Source organism: Gossypium hirsutum, chromosome D12, assembly GCF_007990345.1.
Source record: "Gossypium hirsutum isolate 1008001.06 chromosome D12, Gossypium_hirsutum_v2.1, whole genome shotgun sequence".
NCBI lineage: Eukaryota > Viridiplantae > Streptophyta > Magnoliopsida > Malvales > Malvaceae > Gossypium > Gossypium hirsutum.
The window spans coordinates 55,578,303-55,597,186 of record NC_053448.1 but is presented as its reverse complement, the minus strand read 5'-3'; the positions used below and the strand labels follow the sequence as shown (position 1 = coordinate 55,597,186).

General features: G+C 36.0%; 3 protein-coding genes across 7 annotated transcripts; 1 reads left to right on the top strand and 2 right to left on the bottom strand.

The window, feature by feature from the left end:
- Positions 1-3,455: 3,455 nt before the first annotated feature.
- On the bottom strand, positions 3,456-4,657 carry LOC107955124 (23.6 kDa heat shock protein, mitochondrial). Of its 2 annotated transcripts, none has more exons than XM_016890849.2 (2): positions 4,150-4,657; positions 3,456-4,039 (listed from the first exon to the last, which is right to left on the bottom strand). In XM_016890849.2, exons 1-2 carry the CDS (start codon positions 4,358-4,360, stop codon positions 3,624-3,626), a joined length of 627 nt encoding a protein of 208 aa, XP_016746338.1. In that variant the 5' UTR covers positions 4,361-4,657; the 3' UTR covers positions 3,456-3,623. The 2 variants fall into 2 exon arrangements, with proteins under 2 accessions (XP_016746338.1, XP_016746337.1); XM_016890848.2 differs by having other exon boundaries at positions 4,147-4,577.
- Positions 4,658-7,228: 2,571 nt separating this feature from the next.
- Positions 7,229-11,755, top strand: LOC107955122 (conserved oligomeric Golgi complex subunit 7). The gene is made up of 10 exons (XM_016890844.2): positions 7,229-7,699; positions 7,979-8,068; positions 8,197-8,316; positions 8,418-8,519; positions 8,630-8,907; positions 9,275-9,420; positions 9,542-9,740; positions 10,032-10,692; positions 10,863-11,195; positions 11,327-11,755. Exons 1-10 carry the CDS (start codon positions 7,415-7,417, stop codon positions 11,603-11,605), a joined length of 2,493 nt encoding a protein of 830 aa, XP_016746333.1. The 5' UTR covers positions 7,229-7,414; the 3' UTR covers positions 11,606-11,755.
- A 728-nt stretch (positions 11,756-12,483) lies between these two features.
- LOC107955123 (luc7-like protein 3) lies at positions 12,484-16,393 on the bottom strand. Of its 4 annotated transcripts, none has more exons than XM_016890846.2 (8): positions 16,151-16,393; positions 15,905-16,033; positions 15,582-15,621; positions 13,935-14,010; positions 13,632-13,832; positions 13,208-13,420; positions 12,726-13,123; positions 12,484-12,626 (listed from the first exon to the last, which is right to left on the bottom strand). In XM_016890846.2, exons 1-7 carry the CDS (start codon positions 16,191-16,193, stop codon positions 12,770-12,772), a joined length of 1,056 nt encoding a protein of 351 aa, XP_016746335.1. In that variant the 5' UTR covers positions 16,194-16,393; the 3' UTR covers positions 12,484-12,626; positions 12,726-12,769. The 4 variants fall into 4 exon arrangements, with proteins under 4 accessions (XP_016746335.1, XP_040963188.1, XP_016746334.1 ...); XM_041107254.1 differs by lacking the exon at positions 16,151-16,393 and adding an exon at positions 15,298-15,353 and having other exon boundaries at positions 15,905-16,007; XM_016890845.2 differs by having other exon boundaries at positions 12,484-13,123.
- Positions 16,394-18,884: the final 2,491 nt, after the last annotated feature.

The following is an 18,884-nucleotide window of genomic DNA, read 5'->3' as shown; positions in this document are numbered from 1 at the left end:
TTGTTCATTTGATTTTTTTTAAAATTATAATTTTTAAATTTTTTCGTAATAATTTTGGTTTGAAATGTTTGGACTTATATCGTGAAAATAGAATTTGTTTTAGTTTGTTTTATAATTGACGCAGTGCCTTTCTCATCCATCACATGACTTTGTTTGCAACCAGACGTTTCAATATTTTATTAATCTGACATTATCCATTTCCCTTCGGATCTCGTCCTTCCCATTATTAAACTTTGTTTTTGCAAGTAAACATTTTTGGGCACAACTATGGAATTAGAACAGAGAAATTCAGATTGAGGTTGGGCTTTTCTGAAGCATGATTGCCCTTCGGCTATAGCCCATCGGGCATATGACAGCTCATACACAAATTTACTTTCCTTTCATGATCCAGAAAAGCAAACCAACCGCTATTACCCCAACATGCAGTAGAATTGGGGTTAAAAGTATAGTAGAGGTCCCTCTACTATTTTCTTTTTTCGTGAAGGAGGGGTTTTTTTTTGGGGGGTTAGAAAGAGAGGTAAAACCAGAAAATCACTGCAGTAGCCCATACTCCTTGGTGTTTCGTCAAAGACATATAACTTCAGAATTCAGATCCATACCATTTATTAGACTGGGCCAAATATTAGCAGTTGCATTAGCCACACCTCCCATCGTCGATTGGTAATCTCCTTAGTTCTACAACCAAGTGCCACATTCGAAATCTGAATCACTCTGTCATTGATAATACGCAGAGCCGCTATGCTATCACATTCGACCATAACCCGTCGGACACCTTCTTTCCAAAGTAGAGAGAGACCATCGCAAATGGCTCATAATTCAGCCGGAAGAATACCGCAACTACCAAAGCTCCTGCAATATCCAAACAACCAATTGCCCTGTTCGTCTCTAGCTAAACATCCTGCTGAAGCGTAACCACTCGCACTCTTCCTTGCACCATCAATATTTAATTTGGTCCATCTAAATTCCAGTAATTGCCAAATGTTGATCCCTATGCCTCTGAACCGGATTCAATTTTTTTGTTGCCTCCTTGGTACTCTTAGCCCAACACCAGCTTGATTTGGTGATCTAGCAAGAATTACCCCTACTAAAAACAACTTGGTTTATTTGATTCCGAACTCACCACAATAGGATACTAAAGACAGAGTCCCAGTCCACTTCTTTAGGTTCTATCTTCATCTCATTTTTAATGTTGTCAATAATCCATGTAGTTAAGGGTAAAGAGAAGAAGCAAGTTGCGCAACATGTGGGAATAATCTGTAACCAGACTTTTCGGGCTAGTGAGCAATCTCGTGGCACATGAATAAGGTGCTCATCATTTAAACCACTATATTGGCACGATGCGTCTACGGTCAATCCATGCCTACATCTCTCGCTATTTGTCAACAATTGTCCTTTCAGAATAAGCCATAAAAGTGTCTTATTCTCCATGGACCTTTATAATTCCAAGCCACCCGCCAAATAGCTTCTCTTTCATCCTATCTATCCTTCATGAATCATGAGCAAAGAGTAGGATCCCTTTACCGTGAAGACTCCATCATCAGACCAGCGCCAAATAATATTATCCAGACCAGCTTGTACAAAAGGTGGAGGAATACTTGCTAACTTCGGCATCATTGAGCCGATTTAGATCTGGACACTGCCATTCTCCCTCATCATCCACCATGGAGGATATGTGAACGTTAACATCTATACTCGCAGGATCAACACAATGTTGTTCCAATAGCCCCAGTAAGGCAGTAACCCATACATCTTTCCAAAATTTCACACTTTTAGCGTCCCCAATAGCCAATCCAAGATTATCTCGAATGCACTGAGATCTCTCTAAATTAATATGGCATTCATAAAAAAAATTATACTTTTATCTCATAGCCCGTAACCGAAGAGATTCTTTATTAATCACAAAGTTAAACTCGAGCTTCACAGATCGAAGGATCAGCCGTGTGCCATTGATTTTGGAAGAACAGAAAATGCAAGTCATCGCAACCCAGTGCCTTGACTGGGGCCATATAAAAAATTTTCCTCCTTATTTCCTCATCGGAGACTTCCATACCTAGGAACCTGAAATCGGGTTCAGTCAGACTTGGAAAAGCGGCCACGAAGTAAGAAAGGTCCTGGTGAAGCTTCTTCAATCGAATACAACTGCTTGAGAAAAAGGACTGCAAAGATTAGCCTGGAATGCAAGGATTTAGTATTTACACTGTATGGCAGAAAAAAAATAAGAGACGATATGAACATTCATCAAGGCGGATTGATGATTTCTTTACTATGATTGCAAATACAATATGCGACACTTTTTGACATTGACAGATAATGTAAAAGAGAAGATTACTATTGTATCAATTATGAGAATCAGATGTATTTGCGATGCATGGGAATTGGTATGTCGGCAATAACCAATGACTAGTTAACTTTAGTTTTATATATTGTAGCAAACACTTGCTTTTTTTTAATAATAGAATCTTACTCATGTTAGCTCTGCCATCAGAGGCTAGAGCTATGAGCTGGCTTAAGAATGAATGAATGAGTGACGTATCATAAAATTATATGGTGATTGGTGAGTAGTATTCAAATCTGATGTGGGAGAATTCCGACCCAGATTTATGGGTGATCGACTCGAATCGAATCCAAATACCTGCTCTTGATCCCACCCTAAACCGATGGAACAGAAAGGAGAAGCAATCCCAAAAATCATGAAACCCAGTTTTTCCTATTTTGCATTTTCGTTTGTTTTTTCCTCGATTTCTTTTCCCTCTTGAGAGAAAAAGTAGATATGCTAAAGAATTACGGTGGCATGGCCATTTTCGTAATGTTCTGTGATGAATCTAGAACTAAACACGAAAGCGAGGCAGAGCTGGAAGCTGAAATTTTAGGAGCTAAGCAGTTGGCAGATGAATATGAAGTTGCGATGGTGAACCACGATCAAAGAGAAACAGCTGGAATTGTGAATTAGCTAGGTGTTCAAGTTTCTGTTCATACATTCTAGCTCACTTTGTAAAGACAGGTAGCAATGCAATGTCTACATTTGCTTGTACTGGTTGTAGATTTTATCAATAAAAGTTTCAGTTTCATCTTAATTCTAATCTTATCTCTCTATTTTTTTTACGCTCTCGTCTTGTGTGACAATTTTCTCCGTCAAAGTTCAGGCACTTAAAGGTAACGTTTTAACGTTGTTAAACAATTTGAGGACGCCTGCTATAACATTGGAATCGGATTTACGGTACTAAGAATAACAGCTCACAGTCACTTTCACACGTTCGAAGCTTGAAGGGTACCGTCGCAGAAGAAGATAGATAAAAAAGCGAATTGGGGAAAAGCATTGCCACCTCCGCAACTTTGAATGAAGCGTCATACAGGGGGAACGTTCAATGGTCGACGAGCATTAAACAAATTAGAACTTGTTCATCATCTGGTTACTAATTTCAAGTCTTTTTCCATGTGCAAGCAGAGCAAAAATCTAGATCCAAAATTAACAAGGTTTTCTGTTAACACAAAATGAAAGTTCTACATTAATATTTTCTCGTATTATACTCGAAGCCCTTATTATCAAAACTAAATACGTACAAGACCCAAAGCCCCAAACCAAAGAAAACCCACTTAGCCTCATCCGTATGCAACCAGTTAACTCAGTCAATTTGAACCTGAATCACATCATTCCTCTCCTCCTCCTTCATCTTTGGAACAACCACTTTGAGCACACCGTTTTTCATCTCAGCCTTAATCTGGTCAGTCTTGTAAACTTTTTCAGGCAAATGGATCCTGCTGGTGTACCTCCCGCCATTTTCCTCCTCTTTGGATTCTTCGGCCTCGCCTTTGATCACCAGAGTGTTCTGTTCCACAGACACTTTGACATCCTCTTTCCCAAGCCCTGGCATATCAATCCTAAGGTTCAAGGCATCCTCCGTTTCCTTAGCGTCCCAGCTTCGGCGGAGACCACCCCCCATGCCACGGGAAGCGGAGAGAAATGGGCTCTCCATGAACTGATCCATCATGTTCAGGACTTGGCTCAGGCTCCTTGTTGGAGCAAAAGGATCGAACACCTCTGCACATGAAAAAGGCCGAAATCAGCATCAATTTTCGATACCCAGAAGGGAAAAAAAGAAGGAGAAGAAGAAAGAACTCAAAATGGAACACAGAACGATGAGCGACTACCTGTGAAGAAACCGTCACCGCGGCGAGAAAGTGAACGCTGGCGTTCATCACTGAGGTCACGCCCATCACCATCGTCGTCGAACTCACGCATGGCATTGGTGTTAAAGAGCCTGGAGGAGGATGGAGCGATGGCCATTGGGCGGACCACCCGCAAGGAGCTAGGGAGGATGTTGCATGAGAGGAGCCTCTTGAGAGCTAGAGATGAAGCCATCACTGTTGATTGCTAAAAAATAAAATTTCTCAAACTTGCTTGGAGAGCACGAAGAAAGCTTACGAGCCAACACTGCTTTTGGAATTTCCGCCTGCTACAGATGGGTGAAATGGTGGGTTTTATAACGAAAGGAGGAAGCTGCTAGAGAGAAATTTCTAGAAGGGTACATGTCACATGTAGTGGCTGGAGATATGCTTGTATCCCAAGAAACGCACTACGCACATATATTTTTTTGGGCTTAGGCCTATTTGGCTTTGAATTTTGCAATTTGCATTTCCTCTAGAAAAGTCGGGAACTCTCCTGGTTTTTAGGTGCAGACAGGAAAAGGAGGTATATATTTGCAACTTTTGTCGGTGATTTATTGGACACTTGATTTTAGGGGAAAAAACTTAAAAATGTAAATCATGTTCATTTATGTGAAATAACGTAAATATGAAAAAAAATTATCAACTATCTAATAATTTAAAGGGCAATTTATTAAAATAACTACTTTTATTTGTCTCAGGTTACATTTTAATCACTTATATTTGAAATGTTACGTTTTAGTCACATACATTGTCGTTTTGTTATGAAATGGTCAATTTACCGTTAATATTTATTACCTTCCAAACGGCAGTCCGGCATGATAGTTAACATGTATTTTAAATGTTAATTGGGATGTCAAGAAAAGTTAACTTTTTTTATGAAAATAAAATACAAAATTTTGCCCAGTTGATTTTTTTGTTACCATCAAAGAAGAGAATAGAAGAGCAGAACAATAAAGAAGAAGAAAAAATGGATGCACCAACGTTTCTATCTGCTTGCTATTGTTGTTGCCCAACTATATTGATAATTTCATGATTAAATGAAAATTTAGGTAGAAAATTTTTCGAGTGTCTAAATTATGAGAATAGGAGAAGGCGTTGCGTTTCTTCTACTAATTTGATCCACCTATAATATCTCATGCAGAGGTGGTGCTTGTTGGACTGTTAAGGAAAGTGAGAAACTTGGAGAGGGAGAAGAGAAAGGAGAGAATGATTTGGATTGTTGTAATAGTTGTGTTTCTTGTATTGCATTGGGTATCTAGGATTTAAAGGTTGGGTTAATGGTATATATAGGGATAAATTGTTGCTTTGGGGATTATGAATGTATTTATTTTCTATTGTTGTGAGAGTAAAAAGAAATGAGAATGATTTAGATTTTTCTCATTCTTTTTTGTCGTTATGCTCTTCTCTTTTTTATGGTAATAAAAAAAATTTCAACTAGGTAAAATGTTGTAATCTATTTTTATAAAAAAACAATTAAAATTTTTTATCTCAACTGGATATCTACGTTGGCATTTAAAATAAATTTTAACAGCCACGTTGAACGGTTGTTTGAAATATAACACAGCTTAATGGTAGAATGCCTATTTCGTAACAAAACGATAACGTAATGACTAAAACGTAACATTTCAAATATAAGTGACTAAAATATAACCTAAAACAAATAAAAATGACTATTTTAACAATTTACCCTAATTTAAAATATAGCTAACAGAAAATTTGTAATTAACGGGGTCAAAGCAAAGGTGACGGAAAATTGCTACCACAGACCTTTGACGAAACAAACAAAAGACATATCAGTGAATTTATTGGTATTTATTTATTTTATAATATAATTTGTTTTGTTGAAGTCTATATAAGAATAAGAGTGGTGGTTTTGTTGAGAGACGAAGAGATATGGAGGTCGATCTTCGACTTTATCATGGGGGTTGAAGCTTTCACGAGTCTGCTTGGGTAGACTAAAAAGAAGAAAAATAAAACATTGTAAAATTGAAAGAGAGTAGAGAGGTAGAATATTTTATTTTATTATTGGTGTATTTGATATGAAAGATGTAGAATTGAAAAAAAATATTTATTTTTGATAGAGTTTAGAAAAAAAAATTACGGATCTAAAATCACTTCTAAAACTAAGATTACATGCATAAGCAAGATTAAAAACTGTGTTACAAGAACAAACAAAAACTTCTAAAACTGAAGACTTATTAAACAATATAAAAACAAAAAATATATATAAAACTTAAGACAACAAGGATCCAAATCGTCTCGTAAAATCATTTATTATTTTGAAATATTCTCAAAACATAAACAGATTAAAAAGTTGATAAAGAGCCACACATTTTCTAAGAAAAACTATTGGTGGCCGATGAAGTTTTAGATAACTACATGCATCGTCATCTATCCATCACAACTTATGAATATAACAAATATACCCACAAAATAGATCTACAAACTGAAAAAGAAGATATGTGGAGTGAATGAGAAGAAGATTTCTTAATCTCGTTTATAGAGTTAAAAATTGGTAAAAATAGTATTGAGACCTTTATATTAGGTGTCAGATTACATTTTGCCTCTTTACTAAAAAAATTGATAAATTAGTCTCTGCACATTAGATCAATGAGCAAATTGGTTATTTTTGTTAAAAATTTTATTTATTTTTACTGTTAAAACTGGAATGAATAACAAAGATAATTAAACAGTAAAATATGATATGTCACATATACCTCATGGTTTACAAGAATTAATTTTTAAAAGTAAAAATAGATAAAAATATTAACAAAATGATCAATTTACTATTTAATCTAATGACTAATTTACTCATTTTTTTAGTAAAAGAAGATGAAAAACAAAAAAAAATTATAAATTTATTTGATATTCTCTTCTATTAACCTTTCACTTTTCTACTATACTCTCACGTGGACATGGATATGTCTGTAGATTCCCAGAGAGACATAGGCTAAAGGCTTGAGCTAGGTTTGGGTTTTGATCTGATGTGGATTGTTTTGGCCCAACGATCTTTGGTGCAAAACTTTGTTATTGTTCTTGTCAAATAAAAAGAAACTGATAATTTTGAAGAGAACCATCTAAACGTCACCGCAGAGGCCCAAAGGCAACTCCAACTCAACTCATCTCCCATACCGTCAGTCTGTCAGCACCAGCAGACCGCATCGAATACTCCCTCCGGAAAACAAACGAACCGCCCTCTCTGTGCTATATGACCCGTTAGCCTTTAGAAGTCAGTAGAAAAGAAACAATGATGCTAGATCTAGGGCCATTTTCAGACGAGAAATTCGATCCGAAGAAATGGATAAACTCGGCGTGCAAGTCTCGGCACCCTCAGGACTCCCTCGACAAGCACATGGTGGATCTCGAAATGAAGCTCCAAATGGTCTCCGAAGAGATCGCCGCTTCCCTCGAGGAGCAAAGTTCTGCTGCCCTCCTACGTGTCCCTCGCGCCACCCGTGACGTTCTCCGTCTTCAGGATGATGCCGTTTCTCTTCGTAATTCTGTTGCCGGCATCCTCGACAAGCTCAAAAAGGTCTGCTTTTTTCCTTTCAGATCTTATATCATTTCAATGTTGCTCGAATATTTTTCCAGTTACTTGAAGTGTTCCTTGTACATCGGAGGTGAAAATCATAGTATTTGTTAGGTTTTGAGCTGATTTGAGATTTAATTCCTCTAAAATATACAGGTTTAAGCCAAAAGTTAATCTCAAGCTTATATTTCGTCCTGTTCTAATGCCTTGGAATAGGATTTTATGTAGGTTTAATAATTAATTCATGGATCTGAAGATAAACTTAGTGCCTTTTATTTGCAGGCGGAGGGATCATCGGCTGAGTCTATAGCTGCTTTAGCTAAAGTTGACACTGTCAAGCAGCGAATGGAAGCTGCGTATGAAACGCTGCAGGTGAGTATCATTGATTATTTCATCCCGACTTTTCACATATTGGACATTGAAGTTCATGTTAGTATCATTGATTATTGCATATGAAGCACTGCAGCTAAGTATTTGTTTGGTTTTATCTGCAAAAACAGGATGCCGCTGGATTAACACAACTGAGTGCAACAGTGGAGGATGTGTTTGCCTCTGGGGATCTTCCACGGGCTGCAGAAACCTTGGCTAACATGAGGCATTGCTTATCTGCTGTTGGGGAGGTAACTGTATTTTTACCACTTTTCTATGATGTTATCTGATTTTCCATCCATTAAGTTTTATCTTTATGATTTAATTTTTTTTCCCTTAAATTTGCTCTTAGGTGGCTGAGTTTGCAAATATCAGGAAGCAACTTGAGGTCTTAGAGGACAGGTTAGACACAATGGTCCAGCCTCGTCTCATGGATGCATTATCCAATCGCAAGGTTAGTATGTTCTGTACATGACATGCGTTGCTTTCTTTTACTTGCAAGTCTATCATCCTTTTTTTAACTAATAGGCTCCTCTATACATTTATAATTGTTACACTATACAGGTTGATGTTGCTCAAGATTTGCGAGGAATACTTATCCGAATTGGGAGATTCAAGTCTCTGGAGCTGCAATATACCAAAGTTCACCTCAAGCCCATAAAGCAGCTGTGGGATGATTTTGACTCTAAGAAGAGAGTTAGTAAGCTTGCTAATGAAAAGAGTGAAGTTGAAAGGTTATCAAGTAATAATGAACAGTCGAGTTCTCTGGCTGTATCTTTCTCAAGCTGGTTACCAACTTTCTACGATGAGTTGCTACTCTACCTTGAACAAGAATGGAAGTGGTATTTATTATTGACATTTCAATGCTCCACATTTTAATTCTCAAAGATGTTTTCACATGCTTTCTTATTTTATTTTCTAGGAAATCTGAATTGCTTTAGAAATTTGCTGCAAAAGGCGTTCATTGCTTTGGAGTTTATGTTACTTGCATTTTCTACATATATCTAATCAGATCGTGTTTTTATTTTTGAAGTTGCTTGTTCTGCATTCATTAATGGTAGAAGGGTTTATGAAACAACCAAACATCAACTAAATTTATCATTCTTAATTGGAAATTGGCAAATATTACTGGATGTTAATGGAAAACTTTCTTCTCTTCCAAAGAATAAAATGTTATGGATATTACCATTTACTGAACTCTTCTTCCAGGTGTATGTTTGCTTTTCCTGAGGATTATAAAACTCTTGTCCCAAAGCTTCTCGTGGAGACTATGGCAGCTGTGGGTTCCAGCTTTGTCTCCCGCATCAACCTTGCTACTGGAGAGGTTGTTCCTGAAACAAAAGCATTTGCTAAGGGTAATAGTTAACTTTCATGATATTCCTTGAGTTATTACTGCATTGGTTGATCGATGTATCTGATTTCAGCTGAAGGAGAACTGATTATTTTTTCTTTCACACTCCTTGTTAATGGCATCAGGTATATTAGATATTTTATCTGGAGATATGCAAAAGGGTAGTAAGATTCAGACTAAGCATCTAGAAGCCCTGATTGATTTACATAATATGTCGGTAATCTTTGCAAGAAATATCCAGCACTTATTTTCAGAATCTGATACGGGAGTTTTAATGGACACGCTCAAGGCAGTGTACTATCCATATGAATCATTTAAACAGAGGTAAGCCATTACAAAGATAATAAAATGAAATGCCTCTTGTTTTTGCCCTATTTCAACATCTAGAGGCACAAAGTCTATGGATTTTTCTGGTCCTTGGTGAACCTGTCACTGTCAAAGACTTGAGTTACATTTGGGTTTAGACTTTTTTTTCCCCTTCTAAGCGGAGGAAGATGTGGGAACCTTTTTCTTATGTCTGTTAGTTCTGATTAATGCGATTTTCTCTCTTTCCTATTACAGAGCATATTTTGGTGCTCTCTGGCTTTTTTAACGAGTAACTTGGATGTGCTATAGGTATGGACACATGGAGCGTGCTATCCTCTCCTCTGAGATCGCTGGGGTGGATCTCAGGGGAGCTGTCACTCGTGGTGTGGGAGCCCAGGGTATTGAACTTAGTGAGACTGTTCGAAGGATGGAAGAATCTATTCCTCAAGTTATCTTACTTCTTGAAGCAGCTGTAGAGAGGTGCATCAACTTTACTGGTGGTTCAGAGGCAGATGAGTTGATTCTTGCACTTGATGACACAATGTTACAGTACATTTCTACCCTCCAAGACACCCTCAAATCACTTAGAGCTGTCTGTGGAGTGGACAACAAGGATATTGGCTTGGACAGGAAGGAAGGGGCTCAAAATTCAAGAAAAACTGATTTGATCTCTAATGAAGAGGAGTGGTCAATTGTTCAAGGAGCCTTGCAGATACTCACTGTTGCAGACTGTCTAACAAGCAGGTCTTCGGTCTTTGAAGCATCCTTGAGAGCTACTCTGGCTAGATTGGGCGCAACTTTGTCACTTTCGGTATTTGGTTCAAGTTTGGATAATAACCAGCTACATGTTGCAAATGACGATGGAAATGGGGAGCCACCATTAGGTGGAAGAGCTGCCTTAGATGTCGCAGCTGTGCGGCTTGTTGATGTTCCTGAGAAGGCCCAGAAACTGTTTAACCTTTTAGATCAGGTATTTAAAAATAAAATCTACGCTTCCTTACAAAAGCAAGATGCAAGCCACTTTTGTATAAATTACGAATGTCTAAATCATTTCATGTGTTTGTTCTGGTGCTAGTCATCCATATGACACTGCATGCTTGACTGCTGAATTATGAGAATAATAACTTGTTGATGGTGCAGTCTAAAGATCCCCGATTCCATGCACTTCCTCTTGCATCCCAAAGGGTCGCTGCATTTGCTGAAGCAGTGAATGAACTAGTGTACGACGTCCTCATATCCAAAGTACGACAACGTCTCAGCGAGGTATCTCATATGCCAATCTGGTCTGCAGCCGAGGAACAAAGTGCTTTTCGTCTGCCAACCTTCAGTGCATACCCTCAACCCTACGTGACAAGTGTAGGCGAATATCTTCTTACTTTGCCTCAACAATTGGAGCCACTTGCTGAGGGTATTTCTAATAGTGACGCCAACAATGATGAAGCTCAGTTCTTTGCAACAGAATGGATGTTTAAGGTAGCATTCAATTCCCTTTTAACTATAAACAACTAAAGATGAAAGGATATTTAATGTTTTCTTTTAGAATGATCATTTTGTTTTCTACCGTGCAAGTAACATTTATTATACATTGGTCTTGTGTTTGGAAGGTTGCTGAAGGCGCCACCGCCTTATACATGGAGCAGCTACGTGGAATCCAGTATATTACAGATGGTGGAGCACAGCAGCTGTCGGTTGATATCGAGTACTTGAGTAATGTGCTTTCTGCTCTTTCAATGCCAATTCCTCCGGTCCTGGCAACCTTTCAAACCTGTCTTGGGACTCCTAGAGATCAGTTAAAAGACCTGTTGAAGTCCGATAATGGGAACCAACTTGATCTTCCTACTGCTAACCTTGTGTGCAAAATTCGACGTCTGAATTTGGATTAGTAAATTTTACTCACAATTTTGTAATTTCAAAACAAACCTTATAAGCTGCTATTGCCTAAATTCTTTTTTTTTTTTTTCATCAATGAGAAAAGTGTATACCCGTTTCCTGATTTAAACAAATGTGCTATGGAAGGAACCGTTATAGTTGAATATTATTTTTTGCTACATTAAACAGTTCTTGCCCAAGGTAAATGCGCAACATAATAGCTAGATTTGAGTCATCATCTATCACCTTCATCCAGTTAAACGCTCTCGAAATTTACTTCCAAATATTGATCATTTCGGGTAGCCTACTTGAGGCCGTAAAATTTATACTTGGATCAAGACTGATCTCGGACGCAGCAAAATTCTCTCGTTTTTCAGTTTTTGAATGATAAATGAAGCAATGCTATATGGCTTGTTCATGGACCAACTCATTAACTTTATTCCAACTTTCAAAATCAGGGTTCAAGCTACAAAGAAAAATGTTATGGAAACACATTGTAAATTCGTAATCATACAAATCCATCAGAAAGAACAAATGCAACCAGCAATCCAATAGCTGAGCCTAGCCATTCACAGGACTAAAGGAAACAGTACTCTTTACATAAATCTATTGCAAGGGTTTTAAAAAACATAAGAAACGCATCAAAGGTTACTTCTACGTTCAAACCATCCCAGATTTTCCCTGTATTATTCCACAATAGCAAGCCGTTTCAAACAAATAATTTATACAAAAGCATCCACAAAGGCAATAACAGAGTAAGGAAGACAACTAAAGCATTGTGGTGCTGTAACCGAAATTTAATCTGTTACCTCAAATTTGGAAGATCATCATCTTTCTCAGCAGCTTGACTATAGATATAAGCATATGAAGGAAGAGGGGATAAAGAAGAGACTCAAAACAAAGCCCACGGATGCATGTTATAAATTTAGTCCAAACAAGATAAAAAGGAGTTAACAATAATATTGTTATACCTACCTCAACCCTTTTCCTTTCTAGTAATTTTGATGAAAGGGAGTTGGTATAGTCCCAACAAAGCTGTGAGTTACCAAGAAAAAAGTTTCATCCATGATGACAAAATTTAGCACTACTCCAAAAGCACACGTTTATAAACTAGAAATAAAATAAGAGGTCTACCTCATTGGCTTTCAAAGCCAAAACATCTATTGTACAGAATGGCACTAATATCGGCGAACTGGACTTCTCGAGGACCTCCTGTGACTATGTCTACCAGGGGAACGGGACCTGCTGCGATTATGGTGCCTCCCCCTGCCTCCATCTCTACCATTCTTGTACCTCCATTCCCTCTCTCCATCCCTACTACCTCTCCCGCTCCACTCTTGAGACCTTTCACGATCCAAATCACGATCCCGGTATCTGTCAGAATCCTTGTCTCGGTCGCGATATTTGTCTCTATCCCCTGAATCACTTCTGCTCCTCCTACTCTCATATTCCTTCTCCTTCTGCTTTCTCTGTTCTTCAGCTTCTTTTTCTCTAGCTAATTTTTCCTCCTCCCTTGCTTTCTCCTTTGCTTCCTGAAAGGTCATTCAGACTTTTCACTCACAGCAAAAGGTTAAACAAACTGAGGCCCACAAATCATTCTACACAGAAACATTTACCTTGAACTCAGAGATGAAATCCCGAACCATTCCATAACCAATATGTTGCTTTCCTGTAACATGGGACTGAGTTCTCTCAGCAGCATCATTAGCAACTAGAAAAGATCCACAAACCTCACACAGAGCCATTTTCTTCTCCTGCGCAAGCATCAATACTTTATCATTCTGAGGTTGCTGAGTCAACACTGTCTTCTCAGCATTAAGTGCCTCCACCTAAACAAATATCACAGGTAAAGCTTCAAAACGTGAACTGTCTATCATGGTATATTTATAAATCAGGTGCAAAATGAATTAAATAATCATATTAAAGAGGCAGTCAAACAGAAACATAATTTGTCTGTCTAGGATGTGGCAACATTTACTGAACAATATCTCATGACTTTTGGATCAATTACTAAAAGCTAATGGAAAACCTTAACAACACCTTTCTCATAAGTGCCTCAGCTTCATCCACCTTTCCAGCTTCGCCAAGACTCTCCACTTGCTCCAGAAGATTTTTTATTTTTTCCTCCAAGACAGATAACTGTTCAGACTTTTCTGCAGATAGTGGAGCAGGTGGTGCTGGCTCCACCTCTTGAGCAAGGCGTTCTCGTCCTCGCCTAACTCTTCTGTCAAGGTCCATCACCTGGAGGTGATAGGCATGTTATGAAATATATAAAAATTACAACTGTTGTCGCAGGAAATCAAGAGGGCTGTTAAGTTAAAAAGATAGAGCAATGGAACCCACCAATTTCTCACAGAACTTAGCCAGTTCAGCTTCAAATTTGGGCACATAAGCATCGTGTCTGGAGGACTTCTCAAAACTAAAGTCACAAATTTCAAAAACCAACTTAAAATACAAATACCACAAGAAAAATGCATGTTGATCAGGAAAGGCAAAACTGGTCAAAACAACTCAACCTCCAAAGTCAGGCAGCAAAACAGCTAATAGACAAGCTATTTTTGTAAACAAAGCAAAAGCCAGAATGCAATTTATAAGGAAAATATCAAGCAGCAATTTAGCAAATGGGACAAACAAATGACCAGCTACACCAGATACTAAAGTAGCACCAATAATATAACTTAAACCATGGTGCTCTTTAGATCACAATTTTTCCCCGTGCTTCTTGTATACAAGGAAAGTTAGCTATAAGTGTGAGGCAGGTGTTACTAGTTTTAAAAACTGTACTGCATCCAAAATATACATATTGAAAATGAATTACCATAATTTTTCCTCAGCTGATATTACCATATATTACATGGGGATTTCATGTTCCCCCCGCAGATTAACCCCCATGGGAACATCAAAACCTTATGGCCGCTTTAATTAATGTATTTGTGTTAAATTGGACTTCATTCTTGCAACAATACCATCTCATCATTTGACATGTCAGATGAGGTAAGGACAAGTGATCTCAGAAGGCAAAGTATACCCAAAAAATGTTTCAAAAGGGATCATGATCTTAGACAGGTCAAAAGGGAAAAGGTCAGACCAAGTTACACTTCTGTGTGCATCACTCACCCATTTACATGATCCAGGAATGATACCATTAATAAAACCAGTAGAGAAGTAATGTTAAAAAATCGAGAAAGTCACTAGGATCCAAAAACATATAAAAGTAGACGAGCAATTTTATTGCAAGTAATCAAGCCCCTATTACTTGGTAAAGAAAAAGCCCCCATTATCTCTGATGGTGCTGATCATGATGGCAATAACTTGAACTGAGGATACTAGGAGGAGGGAAATCTAATAGCAAGGTTTTGAGGGCTAAGCATCAATGACATGGAACAATAATTAGCAGGGGGTCAAGAGGTACACATCGATGGCATGGAACAAGTCAATTACCTTCATATCAGTTTACGCAATTTGAATTTTCATGACTAATACCACACCAAATTACATAGAATATATATTTTTTCCCCATTTCCCCTAGTAAAATAAAATTGAGGTCCTAAAGCATTTCTTTGTAAGAAGGTTTAGGAAGGATCTGACATAAAACATCCTATGTTTTTTTTTTCTTTTTTTGCCAATAACATCCTATGTTGAAGGGAGTTCAATTATCTCTCCGTACCCCTTGCAAAAATCTGATCAAAATGTTTAGATCAGTTACCTCAAAAAGAAAAACCAGCAACACCTTAGCATACCGCGAGTAATTTAAGTTCCATCCTACATGGACATATGAAGCAGCTAACTTGATGAGGCAAATACAAGATCAATAATATTCTGGGAAAATTTTATTAGAACTTTACTATTAACCACTCAGGCTATGCAAGGTTAAAAAGCCCAACAGACTAAGCGCAGGCATTTAAACAGCTATTTGCGATGCATTTGTACAAAAAGAAAATCTCACAGCATAGATATCCAAAAAAAAAAAGAATGCTTATTGAATCCCACCTTTCTTTCAATTTTGGATCATGAACTCTAGGGCATAGTCCTGATGCACCAAAACAGAACACCACAAAACATAAAACAGTCATTAAACTTTCACATTCTCTAAACGCAACTCCGTAGTTACTACTAAGGCATGACGCAGCTAAAGAAATTTAAGATTTATAACCAAAAAACTTAGCCACCTCAGCAACTATGAGATATAGAATAATCAAATTTAGTAAAAAAATTCTCTTATTATGTAATCAATTTTCCCAAACCTAACATGTACACATAGTCATATTCTCATGAAAGAAAGAGCAAGTGAAAAATTAAAATTGAAAACGCACCGAGATCACTCCGAGTGTTGACGAAGAGGTCGTGAGGACAAAAGCGAACCATATAAAATGCACAAACCTCTTTATCATCCCATCGAAGTTCCCTGTATCCCTTTTTCTCTTCCTCCGTTAAATTACGAGCTATAAAATTTCAACAAGAAAAATCCGTTAGAAAAAAGTAAAAAAAAAAAAAGATCTCGTATTAAACACAAGAAATTAAACAAATATCAACCAAACAAATATGATATTTCCAAATACCCGTTCCCATGAGTTCATCAAGCAGAGCTCGCTGTGCATCCATGACTTGGAATCGAAATTGTGAGAAAAGGTTAAAGTATTTGAGGATGTTCTCGTAAATAGAATCCTTTTCCTTTTAAAGCAAATGGAAAGGAAAGAGATTTAGGGTTTTGCACAGGGAGTGGCGCAGTAGAACCTTATTATTTTTGTTTTATGTTAAAGCTAATGTGAACCCTGGATTGAACAAGTGTTACCGCTTTGAGCAAATGACCGTGAAAAATCTTTACCAAGTTTTATTTAGATTCAATTTTCTACTATGGGTAAATTTTGTATTTTTAACTTTTATACTCTTTTTTTTAATTTTAAAAATTAGCATTTACATAATGGTTAAATTCATTAAATTTAATTTTATATAAGTAGAATGCGTTGATTTTATATTTAGTTATTTTTTTAATATTTTTATATCTCTTTCAAATTTTAAAATTTTAATGTTAACTTTAGCAGTTAAATCATTAATTAAAATAAAATGATAATAATGTGTAAATAATAAGTAAATATAATTTTACACATGTGATAATATATTTAGCATAATTTTTTTAAATAATAAAATTTAACTAATATTTTTTATTAGAATTAAATTTTTAAATTTTGAAAAATGCATAAATAAAAATCACCAAATTTGAACCCAGAATTTCCAAAGTTGTAATTTACACTATTATAAGGTAACAGTAATTAAATTTATTAAGAACAAAACCAGTTTGAAAACTCAAAACCGTCGAACTTGATTACCTTGGTTGAATAAATTGAAAACTAGCTAAATCGACTTATTTTGTGAGTTCACTTTGTTATAATTGTTTAACTGGAAAGTAAATGATTATATTGTTTTATTTGAGTAGTTACAAATTGAACTAAAAAAAAAACCCATATTCCTTCTACTTTACCTAAATTAAAAATTCAATCCAAACAAAACAAAAATTCCTATTATCGCTCCAAACTCCAAGATATTATTTTAGCGAAGGATGAATAAAAATTTAGAATTTTGATTTATAATTATTTTAATACATTCACCAATGAGTAATTACCAAAACATTTGACGCTTCACACGTTATAATATAAATGATTAGTCAATCAAATAATAGATAAGAAATGGGTTGATTTAAAAATAAATGAATTGATTGTCATAGAATATTATTCTCGTCAGAATTAAACCTAACTAAAATAACAAAATAAGGGTTTTGTCTCCTTTTCACCTTAGTTAAGGTTAAGTAAAGGAAGACAAGGGAATGGGTTTGATTCGGAGATTTTTCTCCTATTTATATATTATAGATACGTAAGTTCCCCTTCCTATTTCATAATATAATTAGTCCCTATTTCTCCTATTTATATATAAATAGAATAAATTGTAAATTTTGAGTAATAGGGACTAAATTGTGAAAAAATTAAAATTTAGGAATTTAAGTGAAAATAGAGAGTTAAATTTAGATTAAAGTAGAATTTGTATGAAAATATAAGATTAATTGTGAAGAAATAAAATTAGTCTCGGTTTAGGGACTAAATTGAAATTTAGGCAATATTTGAGTAAAAATTGAAATATTCGATATGAAATTGAATTGTGTTGTATTGATGATTTTTAATTGTTTTAATTTCGTAGCTAACGTCGTATCGGAATCCTCGACTAAAAAGGGGAAAGATAAAGTTGACATGGAATAGCTCGGAATTTTTGGTTTGATAATTGATTGAATGAATTGAATTAGTAGATATATATACATTGAATGGATTGATTTTTGAATTGAAATGAATATATGCGTTATTATGTGATTATATGAAAAATCAGTATTGGATATTGATTATATCTGAAATGTGAAATTAAATCCTATTAACTTTATTGGGCTGAGTCAGATATAGATGGCATGCCATAGGATTGGAAAAGTTCAGGGATTTCTTCGACTTCGAGTCGATGAGACACTGGGTGTTAATTTACTACTTCGGATTAATTCAATGAGGCACTGGGTGCCAATTTACTTCATTTAGCTGATGAGGCACTGAGTGTCAAATTATTACTTTGAATTATCCGATGAGGCACTGGGTGCCAAACTAGTGTGTTTTGGTTGGATCCGTGTATCCGTTCGAGTCTGAGTCGTGTTAATAGGGGTAAATGAATAATAAAATTTTATAATTGATATCGAAATGACATGGTATGAGAAATGGAAGTGAAATAGTGATTTGAAAATAGAATGTGAAATATGTTGCAAATATATGAAATATATGAGTTATATACCCATGAAATGAATATGGAATGGATAATACAATTGTATAATGAAATGTTAAATAAATTGTGAAAAGCTATTTATATAGCTAGTATGAGAACTGATATATTTGTGAAACGAATGAAATATGATATAGTTGTTATAATATTTAAATATTAATATATGTTTATATTTCAATTTTACATTTGTAATCTATTGTCTTTAATTATTCGGATTATAGAAATACCACTGAGTTTTACTCAGCGTGCGGTTTTGTTTTCCGTTCGCAAATTAGGTACAGTGATTTTGAAGAGTTGTAATTGAGGTTGTGAGCATCCATCTCATCACATCTCCAAGTGTCAATAGAGTATGTTTCAAAATTTTGAATAGAATGACATGTATTTAGGAAGATCAAGTATGTTTCAAGTAGTAGGGACTAAAATATAAGTTATAACAATTTATTTTTTTTAATGTTCAAATATATTAGTGATTAGCCAAAATCACTTTGG